This window comes from Lycorma delicatula, chromosome 7 (genome assembly GCF_047948215.1).
Source record: "Lycorma delicatula isolate Av1 chromosome 7, ASM4794821v1, whole genome shotgun sequence".
Classification (NCBI taxonomy): Eukaryota; Metazoa; Arthropoda; class Insecta; order Hemiptera; family Fulgoridae; genus Lycorma; species Lycorma delicatula.
Window position 1 is genome coordinate 48,849,761 of NC_134461.1, and position 15,631 is coordinate 48,865,391.

At 32.7% G+C, this 15,631-nt stretch overlaps 1 protein-coding gene across 1 annotated transcript; it reads left to right on the top strand.

Moving 5' to 3' along the window:
* The first annotated feature begins 13,111 nt into the window (after window positions 1-13,111).
* On the top strand, window positions 13,112-14,227 carry LOC142328282 (uncharacterized). The gene has a single exon (XM_075371985.1). The coding sequence runs from the start codon at window positions 13,112-13,114 to the stop codon at window positions 14,225-14,227; it is 1,116 nt and encodes a 371-aa protein (XP_075228100.1).
* Window positions 14,228-15,631: the final 1,404 nt, after the last annotated feature.

The window sequence follows — 15,631 nt, forward strand, 5'->3', positions numbered from 1 at the left end:
CCATGGAAGCCGGCAAATTGTTTATAATTGTTTCTTTTATATTTGTAATTTTTCAAAAATATTTAATCCTTTTGATTTGTAATATTGAAAATATTGTTTCAATTAATGCTTTGTTAAAAACTTACATCTTGTTTATATATATCTTGTTTTTAATAAAATTAAAAATTCTTACATTTGTGTTTAGTTTCTGTAAACTTTATTCATACCAGTATACTAAGAGCCAAATTCTTTACAATTTTTTTTAAAAACTTTTATGTGTTTATTCTCCTTCTATGTGTACTAACAACTAGTATGAAAAATACAGTTCTGCGACCGATATTTTAATTAACAAATTTCATATAAAACTACTAAACTCATCCCTTAATTTGGGTCCCAAGAATTATAGTTTGGTAAATTATAAATCATAAATTATATTTTACCGAAGGCACAGAAACAGCGAAATCATTCATCAGTTGAGATTCGCTAACAAGCGTTCTCAACTCAAGTTTACATGAACTTCCTTTTTTATTTTCACCAGTAGACCATTTCCTGTTTTTTTTTGTAAATCACTATGTATATAAATTATATTGAATGAAGGTGAACATTCTCAAAACTAGATACGTTGCTATAATAATACTTCATACATATCTTGTCTTTATTTTATTACTACTAGTCCAAGAAGATTATATTAATAAATAAGTAAAGACGGTTTTTCGTAGTCATTACAGAATAGATTCACTGATTTTTATAAAGTAGATGTTACATGATTCATTATGTTACGAAAATAAGATTTTATCAAAACCAAAAAATTAAAGTTATTTCACTAGATATAATTTAGCATCAGATTCAACAATATTACACGTGTAAATAGTAATACCATTTAAAAAAGAGGACAATATAAAAAAAAAAAAAAAAAAAATATGTATGAAACTGTTTTCTTTATTAATTGTTAAATTTATAATTTTTATTACTAAAATAATAATCAGTTAAATATGAAATTATAAAGTACAGGTAATGTAAAATTAATCACTCTCCATTCTTTAGACGGATAGCTAAACATTTTTAATAGAAACTTCAACTTTTGCTTAAAGTTGAACGCAGGATTCATAGAATCTGCATAAACAAAAAATATAAACATGAAAATCAGTACAGATTATTGCCTAATAAATTTCTGTACGAAAACTTGGAATCCTTAATTGATACTATGAAAAAGAAGCGAATTTCTTTCTTTGCACACTTATTAAGATTAACGCAGGATAGGATTACTAACAGAATTATCGATCAGTTTTGGTCTTTAAAAAATCCGCCAATATGGATCAAAGAAATTAAAGAAGACATGCAAGAATTTAATTTGACTTACGAAGATTTACTTAATAAATCCGAAAAATTAAAATTTCACAAAAATTGTCAATATCTAATAATATTCAATTACAAAATAAATACCAATTATCATAGATAATTAATAAAATAAAATAAACAACAAAATTGCCTACGTCTGTAGTTGATTAAGTAACATCTCGGCATTTCGTTCGGAGTACCAGATTCGAATTCCGGTAAGGCATTGCAGCTTTTCATACACTGAAAATTTCGATCGGGCTAATGACCATAGCTTCAGGGTCCGATCTTTCAAAAAAAAAGAAGAAAATGTGAAATACTTACAGCAGAGCTTTCTAACCAGGGATTTCACTTCGACCTATAGAGGTTACGAGCTGGACTAGTGCAAATCCCTCCTACGGTGAAACAGTTGTTCACCTCTTTAGTGGTAAACCAGGAATCATTACTTAAGTCAGCTACAAGAGTCCTTTGAAAAGCTTATTAAACGTGTTTGTAGATTGTAATCTTGCGGCTTATTCGATTTTAATCATTTTACTTTTTTTTTACTAGAAGAGGTTACTTATGATTAAGAATTAACACCTATTTAATGTAAAAAATTTGTTGCCCACTTGAAATTATTATCATTTTTTGTTTAATATTTTCTGCCATAAACTTGAAGAGCTTTAAAGATGAACTGGGAATTCTAAATAATTCTTATAATCCTGTAAAAATGTCAGATAAAAAAGTACTAAAATAAGACCTTATTGATTTGTGAACTAATTAGGCTTTTGAGCAATGTTCAATAAATACTTTGGAATAATTCTTATAAATTAAACTGAATAATATGCTTTCAAGAATTCGTGAAAAAGCATTTTTACCCTCGTTCAAATTGTAATATCACAAATGAAACAAGTAAATTTCATTTGTATTCTGTTACGTTACGTTATATACATAACGATAAAAATTAAGAATCTTCTAAATTTGCAGACAGATCTGCAGTTTTCAATCGGTAAGAGAGTTTCAATTTTTGACAAAATTGTCAATAAGAAGCAGGAGAAAAAAATTCCTGGAATTTTATACTTGTATTTAGAATTTAATCTGCTCTTTAAGAGTTTTTTTTTTTTTTTTTTTATAAAATAAAATTTAATTCAATTAGTATTCAAGTAACAAGCTTAATGTAGCTTTAAACTCGTGAAATTTTCTCTTAAGTTAAAAACTTGTATTTTATACTCATATTCTTTCACATTAGTTATCCTGTATGGTTTAAAAGTTAGTCGTAATACTTCCTTATATAGAGACCTTTAGACCAATCATTTCCATAAAGTTAAAATACAAGTTATTAGTGATTTAAGTCTATTTTCTAATGTAAGTTGCTAGTTGAATTTTTCCTTTTGAATGCTTTAGTTTTTCCATTATAAAAAAAAATAAAATTAAGTTGGCCTTTGTTTTACATTGTTTACTACATTAAAATCATATTTTGTGTTTTTTTCTATTACTTCCGAATGACTGAAAGAAAAAAATCTCTTCACTTAAAGAAAAATTTATTCCAATAAATATTTTATAAAATTATCTTTTTTAATTTAGTTTTTATTTAATAAATAAATTCAATAAGCATACAGTTAATAATTAAACTCCCCAACAACCAGTTTCGATATTTTCTTACTTCCCGGACGTATCTCACTAATGCTTATCAGTTATTACCATTCAAATAATCAGTTACTTCATCCTTATTCAAATTATTACAATCAAAATATTTTCATCTAATTTCAGTTAACTCTGGGCAAACATCTATAAAATGTTCAGTAGCTTCTATCACTATAAGGTTAAATAACGCACACTGTTGCCTGTTTGCTTCCCTTTTAGGTCCATTATTTAGACCAAATAGCCCACACCGCGTTGTAAATATGGTACTCATCTTCGCCCTATCATACTCATCTGATATATTAATCTCATCACCTAGAGTAAATACCAGCTATTTGTACAGAACATTACAGTCGGCTCGCTGTGCTTTATCCAGCCACAAGACCCACGAATTTTCTGGCATTTTTCCCGTTATATAGATTAATGTAGTTGATCCTCCAAAAATTCCCTGTCTTTAGACAGTAGGCACCGAAATCTATTTCCTAATTTCCTTAAATATTTAAACCTGCCGACCATTTGGTACACCTGTTATTTAGTCACATTATTACTTCAAAGTAAAGGAAGTATTGTAATTGCGAAAAATTTCGGTTTGATTTCAACGGAAATATCCATTTTGACCATCCCTTACTATGAAAAATACAGTTCTGGGACCGATATTTTAATTAACAAATTTCATATAAAACTACTAAACTCATCCCTTAATTTGGGTCCCAAGAATTATAGTTTGGCAAATTATAAATCATAAATTATATTTTACCGAAGGCACAGAAACAGAGCGAAATCATTCATCAGTTGAGATTCGCTAACAAGCGTTCTCAACTCAAGTTTACATGAACTTTCTTTTTTATTTTCACCAGTAGATCATTTCCTGTTTTTTTGTAAATCACTATGTATATAAATTATATTGAATGAAGGTGAACATTCTCAAAACTAGATACGTTGCTATAATAATACTTCATACATATCTTGTCTTTATTTTATTACTACTAGTCCAAGAAGATTATATTAATAAATAACTAAAGACGGTTTTTCGTAGTCATTACAGAATAGATTCACTGATTTTTATAAAGTAGATGTTACATGATTCATTATGTTATGAAAATAAGATTTTATCAAAACCAAAAAATTAAAGTTATTTCACTAGATATAATTTAGCATCAGATTCAACAATATTACACGTGTAAATAGTAATAAAATTTAAAAAGAGGACAATATAAAAAAAAAATATATATGAAATTGTTTTCTTTATTAATTGTTAAATTAATAATTTTTATTACTAAAATAATAATCAGTTAAATATGAAATTATAAAGTACAGGTAATGTAAAATTAATCACTCTCCAGTCTTTAGACGGATAGCTAAACATTTTTAATAGAAAATAATATAATAAAAAAAATATTTTATCAATTAAATAAACGTATATTTTATTTCCTTAAAAATTTAACCTGCCAACCACTTGGTACACCTCTTATTTAGTCACATTATTACTTCGAAGTAAAGGAAGAATTGTAATTGCGAAAAATTTCGGTTTGATTTCAACGGAAATATCCATTTTGACCATCCCTGAATCAATTTTGACTAGTTTCAGTTGACGTCTGTACGTACGTATATGTATGTATTTCACATAACTCAAAAACGATTAGTCGTAGGATGTTGAAATTTTGGATTTAGGACTGTTCTAATATCTAGTTGTGCACCTCCCCTTTTGATTGCAATCGACTGGACTAAAATATCCAAAATCCAATAAAAGTTTGGATTTTTGTCTTTTTATTAACTGCAGCAGTAAGTCCTCATTGAGACGTTTTCAATGATATATCATAAGTGGTACTTACTTTCATTGGTTCCAATGGTGTAGCCAAATAAAAGTTTAATTAATGAAATATGTGGATCTTACAAGGCACATCTGTTCGAATCAGACTTCATCTCTTTTTTTTTTAACTTTTCTTTTTAATTTAAATATATTGATTTATTAATAATTATTATCCTCTGATTATAAAAAAAAACTTACGATAAATAATAATTCAATAATAAAAAAAAATTGAAAAAAAAACAGTAGTTATTAATGAAATAAAATTTTATGTTCTTTTCATTTTAAAAAGATGTGTATACTCATATGTAATTTAATAGGCGTACAAATAAGTCATGTGGTGCTCATATCAGATTTTTTTTTAATTTAAATATATTTATTTATTAATAATTATTATCTCTGATTGTAAAAAAAATTTATAATAAATAAAAATTCAATAATAACAATTAAAAAAAATATGAAAAACATCAAAAGTTATTAGTGAAGATTTTATGTACGTTTAAAAATGTGTATATAAATTATGTAAAGAATAAAGACAAATAAAAAAATAAAAATAAATAAATTTAAATTTAGTTTCTGAATCAAAAACAAATGCACGCATATAATACCAACTTAACTGGATTTATCTTCCTTACAATCAAAGCAATGGTAAATGTATCAGAGAATATCCATCGCTTTGGTTAAATACTGTATTCCAAAAATATTAAATCCTATTTTTCTCCTTCAAGTTTCTAGCCTGTATCACGTTGATGTAAACTGAGTATTTTATTGGCGGTTACAATAATTGATGTAGAAAACAAGGATGCAGAGAAACAATAGGATTTAGGTTTCTTGAGAGGTAGTGAATTTGCTAGAGTGGCAGTATTGCGCCTAATACTTTTACTCGTTTGTTGATTATGATGCAGTCCTATCTAGTTTGTGTATGTATGTATGTATGTATGTATGTATGTACTTATGTACTTATGTATGTGTGTGTGTGTGTGTGTGTGTGTGTGTGTGTGTGTGTGTGTGTGTGTGTGTGTGTGTGTGTGTGTGTGGTGGGTGTGTGTGTGGGTGTGGGTGTGTGTGTGTGTGTGTGTGTGTGTGTGGGTGTGTGTGTGTGTGTGTGTGTGTGTGTGTGTATAGGAAAAAATCTAGAATTCTAGGTAACACGTCATGGAAGCTACGTCGAGTTTTGTTTTTCTTTATTATTTATTATACTTATTCAATATTATTTTTGTATTTCTGTATTTTCTTTATTGCGTTTTGTGTGGTTGGTGACGTAAGGAATATCGTTAATCTACGATAATACTGAAAATGTAATATTGATTTTCATTTATATATGTATGGGTATCACTTGCGCGTACGCTATTTATAATGTACTTATTGACAACAGCAGATAAGTCGTTGAAACTAAAACATTGCTATTTGAATGCATTCAGGGTACATAACTACCAGGAATAAGAAATAAAGGGCATTTGTTGATGCTATTATAGATGAATAAATGTTTTCCATACCGTTTTATAGTGCTGTTGAGAATTGAAAATATAATAAAATATTTTCTATATCGCGTAATTTACAAGTGTTATCCATGATGATTGGTCATATTATATCTGAAGTTCACAGAAAGTTTTTGTTGTTTTGGATTTTGTTGATACCTTTTGAAATATTATAATAGTACAATTTTTAATCTCATCACAGAAAAGTCTATGTTTTTTATGAAATTAAAAAAAAAATTGCACTTAATCTAAAATAAATTTTAAATGTTTGTGAATTCAATTTATTTTTCTAATTTAAACATACAACTACAAATACGGAAATATTGTACATAAAATTAACTTAAGAGGTTAGTATTTATTTGATTTTTATCACCCAGATTTATGATACGATAAAAATATGCTAATTTTGAATGAAAAAAAAAATAGAGCTTAAACATTCTAAGCCGTCATACAGTTTGAAACTGGAGATGAAGTAATTCAGACATCGTTATTGCTTCATATTTACGCAATTGAAAATTGGACTGTATAAATAAGTTTAAATTTTCCAAGTCACGTCTGGTTTGTTTTGTTACGGTAGATTTATAAGTAGATATTAGTTTAATATATCCTTCATAACTTCATTACATTACCTTATTTGTATGCAACTAGAATACTTTAACTGTTATAAAACATTATATTGCAGCAACTATCATAGTTAGTTATTGAGCTTACTATATATTGTAATATAAAATAGTATATTTTTTATTAATGTTTAATAACTGTTGATAAACATTTTTTTTAAAAAAGAATACAAAATTATGTTACGTTTTATGAAGCTTTTCCTTTTTATATTTTATTAAAATGAATTTTTATTGCACCGTAGTGTTTGAATAATTATGTATTACGATTAAAGCAATATAAATAGTTTGTTAATCCATAGTGAAGTTCATTTTTATATCTACACTTAACTGCACACAAATGCGTTGTACATAAGATATACTTAAATGCAGAATATTGTAGAAAATTGCTATTTATGATTTAATTGTTTCAAAGCCTATTTACAATGGGTTACATTTACATAAACCTTTAGTAAATTGAAACACATTTCCAATCACATAATAAGGAAATGACAGCGAAACTTCTCAAAAATTTCACACTAATATTATAAAAACGTTTAAGGAAGCACACACAATTAGCAATTATGAATGACACTCGACGCCACTAGAGTAATAGAAAGCAAAATATGATATCATAATTAGTAGAAAAAAAAATCGATGAAGCAATGTAAAGAAAAAAGAAAAGTACGTGTAACAGTTTGAAATTAAGAGTCGAATAGATAACGCACAATACTCACACCTCGACGTTATTATAGAAACATTAAGACACTATAGGGACACTTAAATCTAGGACGTGCAGACGGTTCAACCTTCAGTTATTCCCATTGCCTAATAGGTTCACTGCCAAGTCATTTGTGCGGTAGTTAAGCCGAAGTTCGTACTTTGAACTGAAACGTTGTATCTCTTCCGCACGGACCGTATACCTAAATAATCTCAATATTTCATGCAAATGAAGGTGTTACTGTTATACATCTCCTCGTCGGTTTATTCTGAAACCAGTGAAAGATGTCAAAATTGCTTCTGCTCGCGACACCCTATAGTTCGGTCCCAAAGTTCCAGATAGGCTTTTAAATTGTAGAGTATACCAGCAGCTAATTAAATAAAGAAACGAGAACTTCTGTCTAACAACCAGAACATTTCCTTGAACTTTTTCTTAAGTCGTATTCTCTTCTTTCTTATATGAAGTTTCCACGTGTCGGCGATCGAAGAATATCTCACTCTCTCAGGTTATGGAATTAGAATGTCATCAAGAGCAGTCTCCTCTCTTCATTGTGAATGTCACATAGTTCGATTTTGTCCGGTTAACGCCATGTATTTAACCATCTTAAAATATTTATGAAAATATTTTTATCCAATGTAGCTTTTTCTAGAAAAAAATAGATTGATTTTATTCAGGTATCTTTAGTCTTTTTTTTCAGTTTAGCCTCTGGGAATCACCGTCAGGTATTACTTCAGAGGATGAATGAGAATGATATATATGAGTGTAAGTGAAGTGTAGTCTTGTTCAGTCTCAGGTCGACCATTTCTGAGATGTGTGGTTATTTGAAACCCAACCACTAAAGAACACCGGTATCCGCGATCTAATATTCAAATCCGTATAAAAATAACTGCTTTTATTAGGATATGAACGTTGGAACTCTCGACTTGAAATTAGTTGATTTGCGAAGACGCGTTCACCACTAGTCCAGCCAGGTGGGTTTCTATTCAGGTATCTTTATACTTTGTGTTAATCTGATAATTTTAAATGTATTCTGTACGTCTGTTTTTCCAATTAATAATTCTATTTATTATAATATTAAACTATTTTTATGTTTTCTATTTTATTTTTATGATAGTATTATTAGTATATATACTACAATGAGAAAAACAATTTGATAATCGGTTTAAGAAAATAGGTGTCATGAAATAACAAAATTTCTAAAAGCAGATTAAATTTACCTTGTTTGTACGTTTGTGGATGTTAATATATCTTTCAACTGGATAGATAAAAAAATTGATGAAATTTGGTGTGGTAATTCCTAAGTGAAGATCATTAATCATCTATAGATTTGATGGTGGGGTCTTAAAGGACCTGTACAAAGGACTTATACCTCGGCTTGGGATGAGTATGTAAAGTTTTACTTGCAAGAGTTTTGACGTCTTTTTAAAATAAATTAGGGTTTTGTTTATTCATTTTTTTTTCTCACAGTGAGTTCAAAATTCGAAAATGTGATTCTTTTTTTAGACATTTTCTCTTTTCTCCACATATGATAACTTGTGTTTTTTTCAACTCCGCAGCCGTTTTTATGTAACAACTTTTATCCAAATTATTTCTGGATGCCCCCAGTCATGTAATCTACTTATATATAATTTGTCTATGTCAATGAAATGTGAAAATTTAAATCGTTAAAATAGGATATATAACTTTTCTCTCTTCTGCCTTAATTTATTAACATCCTCAAATAACAAAGAACGTGTCGTAACGTTTTGAACTGCTTTTTAGAACATGTACTTTTAAATTTCATTATTTCCACCTCAAAATGTTTCTACAGAAAAATACAGCCTCTTGTATTTAAAACATGAGATAAAGAATATCCTCGTGAAATTTTCAGGTCGTTTTCCAAAACTTTATTTTAGCAATGGTGTATGTTAAAAAAATGAGTATCGAATAGGTTTTTCTCTAAAACACTGTAAACTGAATTTTTACAAGAACTGAAAAAAAAATTAAATAGCATTTCAACTTAAAGAAATGTACTAAAAACTAAAAGAATATATAATATCATTCTAAACATGTTTCTACTTTATGAATCCTTTAAATCAACAACAGAATTAAGTGGTACAACTTTGTAACCGTTAAATTGCTGTGAATTTAAAACAGTTTATTGAATTGAACGATTTTTTTTTTTTTTTTAATCAGTGTCGCTTTATATGGAAGTGAAACTTGGACAATCGGAGTATCTGAGAAGAAAAGATTAGAAGCTTTTGAAATGTGGTGCTATAGGAGAATGTTAAAAATCAGATGGGTGGATAAAGTGACAAATGAAGAGGTATTGCGGCAAATAGATGAAGAAAGAAGCATTTGGAAAAATGTAGTTAAAAGAAGAGACAGACTTATAGGCCACATACTAAGGCATCCTGGAATAGTCGCTTTAATTTTGGAAGGACAGGTAGAAGGGAAAAATTGTGTAGGCAGGCCACGTTTGGAATATGTAAAACAAATTGTTAGGGATGTAGGATGTAGAGGGTATACTGAAATGAAATGACTAGCACTAGATAGGGAATCTTGGAGAGCTGCATCAAACCAGTCAAATGACTGAAGACAAAAAAAAAAAAAAAAAAAAATCAGTACCATATAAAGAAAATTCTATTTTATATTATTTGTTTCATTTTTATTTCCAATGGTGGAGATATAGGTAAGTTTCAAAAAAAAAACCAGCCATCGTTATGAAAAATTATCAATTTTCATAAAACACACAAAAAGGAAAGCTTGCCGCTTGTTAACAAAAAGATAAGCAAAATGACACGTCGATTAGTAGATAAATAACCACTCAGTGAGCTAAATCTACTTAAAAAGCGGGAATATTTGTTATAATTTTACTAATTTTAAACCTAATATATGTACAAAAAAAATATGTAGGTGAATATTTTCAGATATATAGGTAAATATATATTTGTTTAAATAAGCTATTTGTAAACTTTATTCATCCGTATGTTGTAATTATTAATCATGTTTGTAATTCAATAGAGATTGATACTGATAAGTGTAATTTATTAGTTTTTTTATATTAATTTTATTATTACAGATATTTGTTCAATATCTGTTATACTTTACTAATATTTTTTTGATCTACTAATTTTCTTAAAATCTCACGTGAAAATAATTTCTATCCCACCTTGTCTTCCTTCGTACATTTAAATTTTTTTTACATTACCATATAGCCTAGTTTCTGTTTAAAATGTAGATTTACGCAATAACAATTGAGCTTCAAATTTTGTAGTGTAAAGAAATACCTGATATTCTTATTTCATATTATGTAAGACCATAACCAGTGTGATGTTGTCTTATTCATAATGTTACTCTGCTCTAAATCGATTGTGAATCTGAATTGTGAATCTGAACTATTCTTTTTTTTCAAGGAATTCGACGTTAAGTATTCTTATTACTCGGTTGAGTAAGTGTACTCGTACCGTACGGACGTGTTGTTGTGCTGCTCCGCAATTATAATATTTTTGGACTGGTTTTTTCGGCTTTTTCTTGGAGACGGACAATAGGTATTGTTAGGTGAGTCTTTACTGGATGTGTTTTGACATTTTTACGATTTTTGTTTAACGGACGGATTTTTTATTGTGATTTTTGTCGTTTCAACCTTATTGTCACTGGCAATAAGGATTATAGTGGAGCGTCTCTTCGCTGTACGTGATTATTCGGTTATCTCCAGCTGATAACAGATAACATATCAGTAAGTAATAATATAATTAATATAAATGTTATTTACGATAACTGATTACATCGATCAAGGACTTAGGAAATTCTCTAATACTTCCTAATACTTCCAGGAAATTTTACTGAGTGCTACGAAGCGAATTTAGTAGGGGGAATTCCTTTTCATTCATAACTCCTGCAATAGTTACCCTATCCAAAAACTTCCTTGATATAAATCCCGATCACAAAAATCCTCAACTTTTGACCCCTCCCCCTTCCCCCAAAAAGTTTTATTAAATTTTTGGGAGGATACATTTTACCCCCCTCGACCACTCGCTGGACTCGGAATTGTCTTCTGAGTCCAGTGCCACACCATGAGAAGGCGTGGGTCACTTCCTTTGGAAGGTACATTCTCCCAAAGTGGTGGCACGACGAAATCGTCTGTAGCCAAGAAAATGGACATCAAAGGGAAAAAGAGGGCCCGTCAGGGCTCCTCTGAAGAAGTGGATGGGTCGCCCTACTCATTTGGCAGTCTGGTTCAACAGCTTGGACAAGCGATTGATGCCCTGAAAAAACATACGGGGTCAGGTTTGACTAGATATATAGCAGTCCACGAGCAGGAGTTGAGGAGAATACATGAGGGCTTAACTGATCTGTCTGATGTGCCCCTTCCCGTAGAGGTTAACACGCAGTCCACTCAGACTGATCTTGCTTCTGACACGGATCAAACAGAAATATTAAATCTTGATTTGTCTGATGATGAATTAATTGAGTTACTCCCGCGCAGGTGGTCTGCGTGGGCAATGAACAAGGCGAAAGTCGTTACTCTTCCGACAGACGGGGATACATGTCAATTTGTTGACATCAGTAAATCGAAGAGAGCGGCCACAGAGAAGATCCAAGCAGGCATGATCGCATTAGACTCCTCCACAATGATGGAGAGTATCCAAATGGAGGCTACTAAGAAAAATAAATTTACTATTTTCTTCGATTCCGAAAAAGGGGAAAAGCTTGCGGCCAGATGCATTATAAATGCATTAAGAAAGGTACTAGTCAGTGTACGCAAAGTGACCTATATTCTACCGACTGGTGAATATGGCAATATTTTGAGAAAAATACTTATTTATTTGCATAGAACCAACGAGGAACCTGCAACATTGGTAGTACCCAGGAAATCAGATTCAAGCCGTAGGCGATCTAGGTCTGCTTCGGCTCGTCGCTCGACGCCTCCGGTTGAGGGGAGCAAGATAGTTGTTATCAAGGGACAGGGCAAGTCCTATGCGAATTTGCTCCGTACCATGAAGGGCAAAATAAACAAGGAAGAAGCTTGTTCTTTCTCTAAGAAAAGGAAGAAACAATGAATTAGAGGTCAGGATCAAGAATGTCGAGCAAGCAGCTCAATTTACTACGGTGCTTAAGGACAGAGCGGCAGACCTTCAAGTGAACGTAAGAACTAGGGGTGATAGAAGAGCGGTTGTGCATATAAAGGACTTAGAAGAAGACACGTCAGAGCGTGATATAAGTGAGGCGATAGTTGCAGTTATTGGTATCGCTGAAACGTTCCGGATCACCTCGATAAGAAACGCCTACGGTAATACACGTAATGCTACAGTCATCACAAATCATAGGGCAGCACTAAAATTGATTTCGAATAGACTTAGAGTTGGCTGGGTGCACTGCCGCTCATACATCAGAACGGATCCTGTGAAATGTCATAAATGTTGGGCGCTGGGACACACCAGTTTTGAGTACAGAGGTCCTGATAGGTCGGCTTTGTGCTACAACTGTGGGGGTACAGGCCACTTTATACGTGATTGTAAAGCGGCGTCCAAATGCCTCGATTGTAATGAGACTGACCATCGCACCGGAGGCGTAAAGTGCGGCAAAGCCAGAAATGATTAGTATAATATTGTCCTATGCGAACAGGAGTATTCTGTCCCATGATTTAGTGAGAGAGACCGCCAGGGAATTGAATGTTGACATCGTGATTACTACTGAGCCTAACTTGGGTACTGCTGCTCGTCATGACTGGCTGGCTGATGCTGTTGGTGATGTCGCTATAACAAACATCAGTAATAGGATCGGATGGCAGTTGCATCATAGAGGAGAGGGGATTTTAGCGATTATTTTGCCGAATTTTGTCCTTGTGGCTGGATACGTGAGTCCTAATATTGGAATTGCTGAGTATGAACTTTACATTGACGAAATACAACGGGTCAGCTTACAGTCACCGAAAAGAGCCGTGGTTATGGGTGATTTTAACTGCAAGGCCACGATTGCTAGTAGCAGTTATACTAACAGAAGATGGCAAATCTTTACAGAAATGATGATGGCGACTGATATGGTCTGTCTAAATGACGACTCTTATACATTTGAAGCCAGAGGTCATAGATCTGTATTAGACCTGACATTGGTTGACAATAGTTGGGATCCTTCGCTCTATCAATGGAGAGTTTTGAGGTCAGAAACTGGTAGTGATCACTTTGCCACGTTATTTTCTTTTGACGGTATACGACCGGTGATCGGGAGAACATCAAAGCCGCTGAGATTGTCTAAAGGACAGGTAGAAGTAGTGGTTGACAAAGTTGCTCGTAATCTCATGGATGGCAGAGAGGTTACGCCTTTTGTTCTGCAGGAATTAATAGTCACGGAGATGGCGAAGATTCCCCAAAATATCAGGGGGTATCAACCTGCTTACTGGTGGACTGCGGAGATTGCGGACCAAAGACGGATTCTGCAGTACTGGCGAAGGAGAAAATTTAGACTCCGTAGAAGAGGCGGTGCTGTGTATGAGCATGCTGTGGTAAGTTATTGCTTGCAGAACAGGACCTTCCCTAATTGTTGGAGGGAGTCGCGCACTGTGTTCTTGCCCAAGAAGACTGCTAATGCAGAAGTGGTTGGTTACCGCCCGTTGAGCCTCATAAACAATACGGGGAAAGTGGCTGAGATATTGATCGCAGAAAGGTTACTGCTTGAGCTAGAGATAGGCGGGGGTATTCATAACAACTAGTATGGGTTCAGGCGTGGCAAATCGACGCTTCAGGCGATTGAAAAGATAACTAGCTGGGCTAAAACTGTCAAGGCTGGAACATGGCGCACCAGGAAGATTCCTTTACTGGTTATGCTCGACATTAGAAATGCTTTTGGGACCGTCCAGTGGGACTCCATCATGGCGGCTTTAGTCAGAAGGCAAATAAGCCCTTACATTAGGAGACAGATCTCCGAATACCTGTCTGAAAGATGGACTACGGTTAGCACGCTTGATGGTGACATACGATACCAAGTTCATGGTGGTGGCCCCCAGGGGTCAGTACTGGGACCATTACTTCACACATTACAAAGCGGAATATTTATTCCGCTTTGGCAAAAGAAGCTCTCCACGTTGTCGGTACTGTGAACACGATGACACAGCTGAGCATACAATATTTGAATGCGATAAATGGACAACACTTAGGTTTCGCACGGGAATACAGAATCTCACACCCGAGGAACTAAACAGCTTCATATTGAGTTCTAGACAAAATTGGAATAATTTTGAAAAATTCTCCTTTTTAGTTTTAAAAGAGAAAAATGATACTGAAAGACGTATGGGGTACTAATAAAGACTGAAGTAATTGTAGAACTAGGATATTCATGAGTATTGTCTCTTTATGAAACCTACGACCGCGAGTAGGCGTTACGAGATCGGACTGGGAATGTTAAGACCGAGACCCGGCTTCGTAGTTGGCGGCTGGGAACGACATAGCCGGGCCTGGCTACCTTCTGCGGGGTTAGAGGCAGGCAAAACCAAAAGACCGAGACCCGGTTCCCGGGGCTGGGGCTGGGGACGGCATAGTCGGACTCGGTTCCTGCCCTGGGGATTTGAGGCAGGCAATGTAAAGAAAACAAAAAGAAAAGATCCGACCGGGGGGGCTGACCTACCGTGCCGGACATACAGTCAGTGGGTGGGGAGACCTCGTTTGAGTAAAAGGACACTTCCTCGGGCTGCGTATACTTAATTGGATAACCGGCCCGAGTGAGTGGGGGGGGGGGAAGAGAAAAAAAAGTATTCTTATTACTCAATATTGCTTATAGTAACTTTTTCTTTTGTTTTCGGACAACATAATATTTCCTGATATTTGCTGCTTGCTAGAGGCCATACTAAAATTCGGTAACTATCGGAGCAGTGGGTTGACTGGTTGTATTTATTTGGTAGTTAATATTTTAAAACAAACTTTCACTGATTTCATATGGAAGAAATTTATTGCAGTACATCAACATGTATTTTCACTACAAAATAAAAACCGAATCGGTGAGATCGGTGCATTTATATTTTATATTAAAAAAACGTACATATGAGCCAAATTGGGAATATCTTTTTTTAATAATTCAGTTGAAAGTTTTTTTCTATTAATACAATTTTATTTTCCTTGGA

Excerpts from the sequence above, each read along its gene's own strand:
- LOC142328282 (XM_075371985.1), top strand. The coding sequence starts at position 13,112 with ATGATTAGTATAATATTGTCCTATGCGAACAGGAGTATTCTGTCCCAT.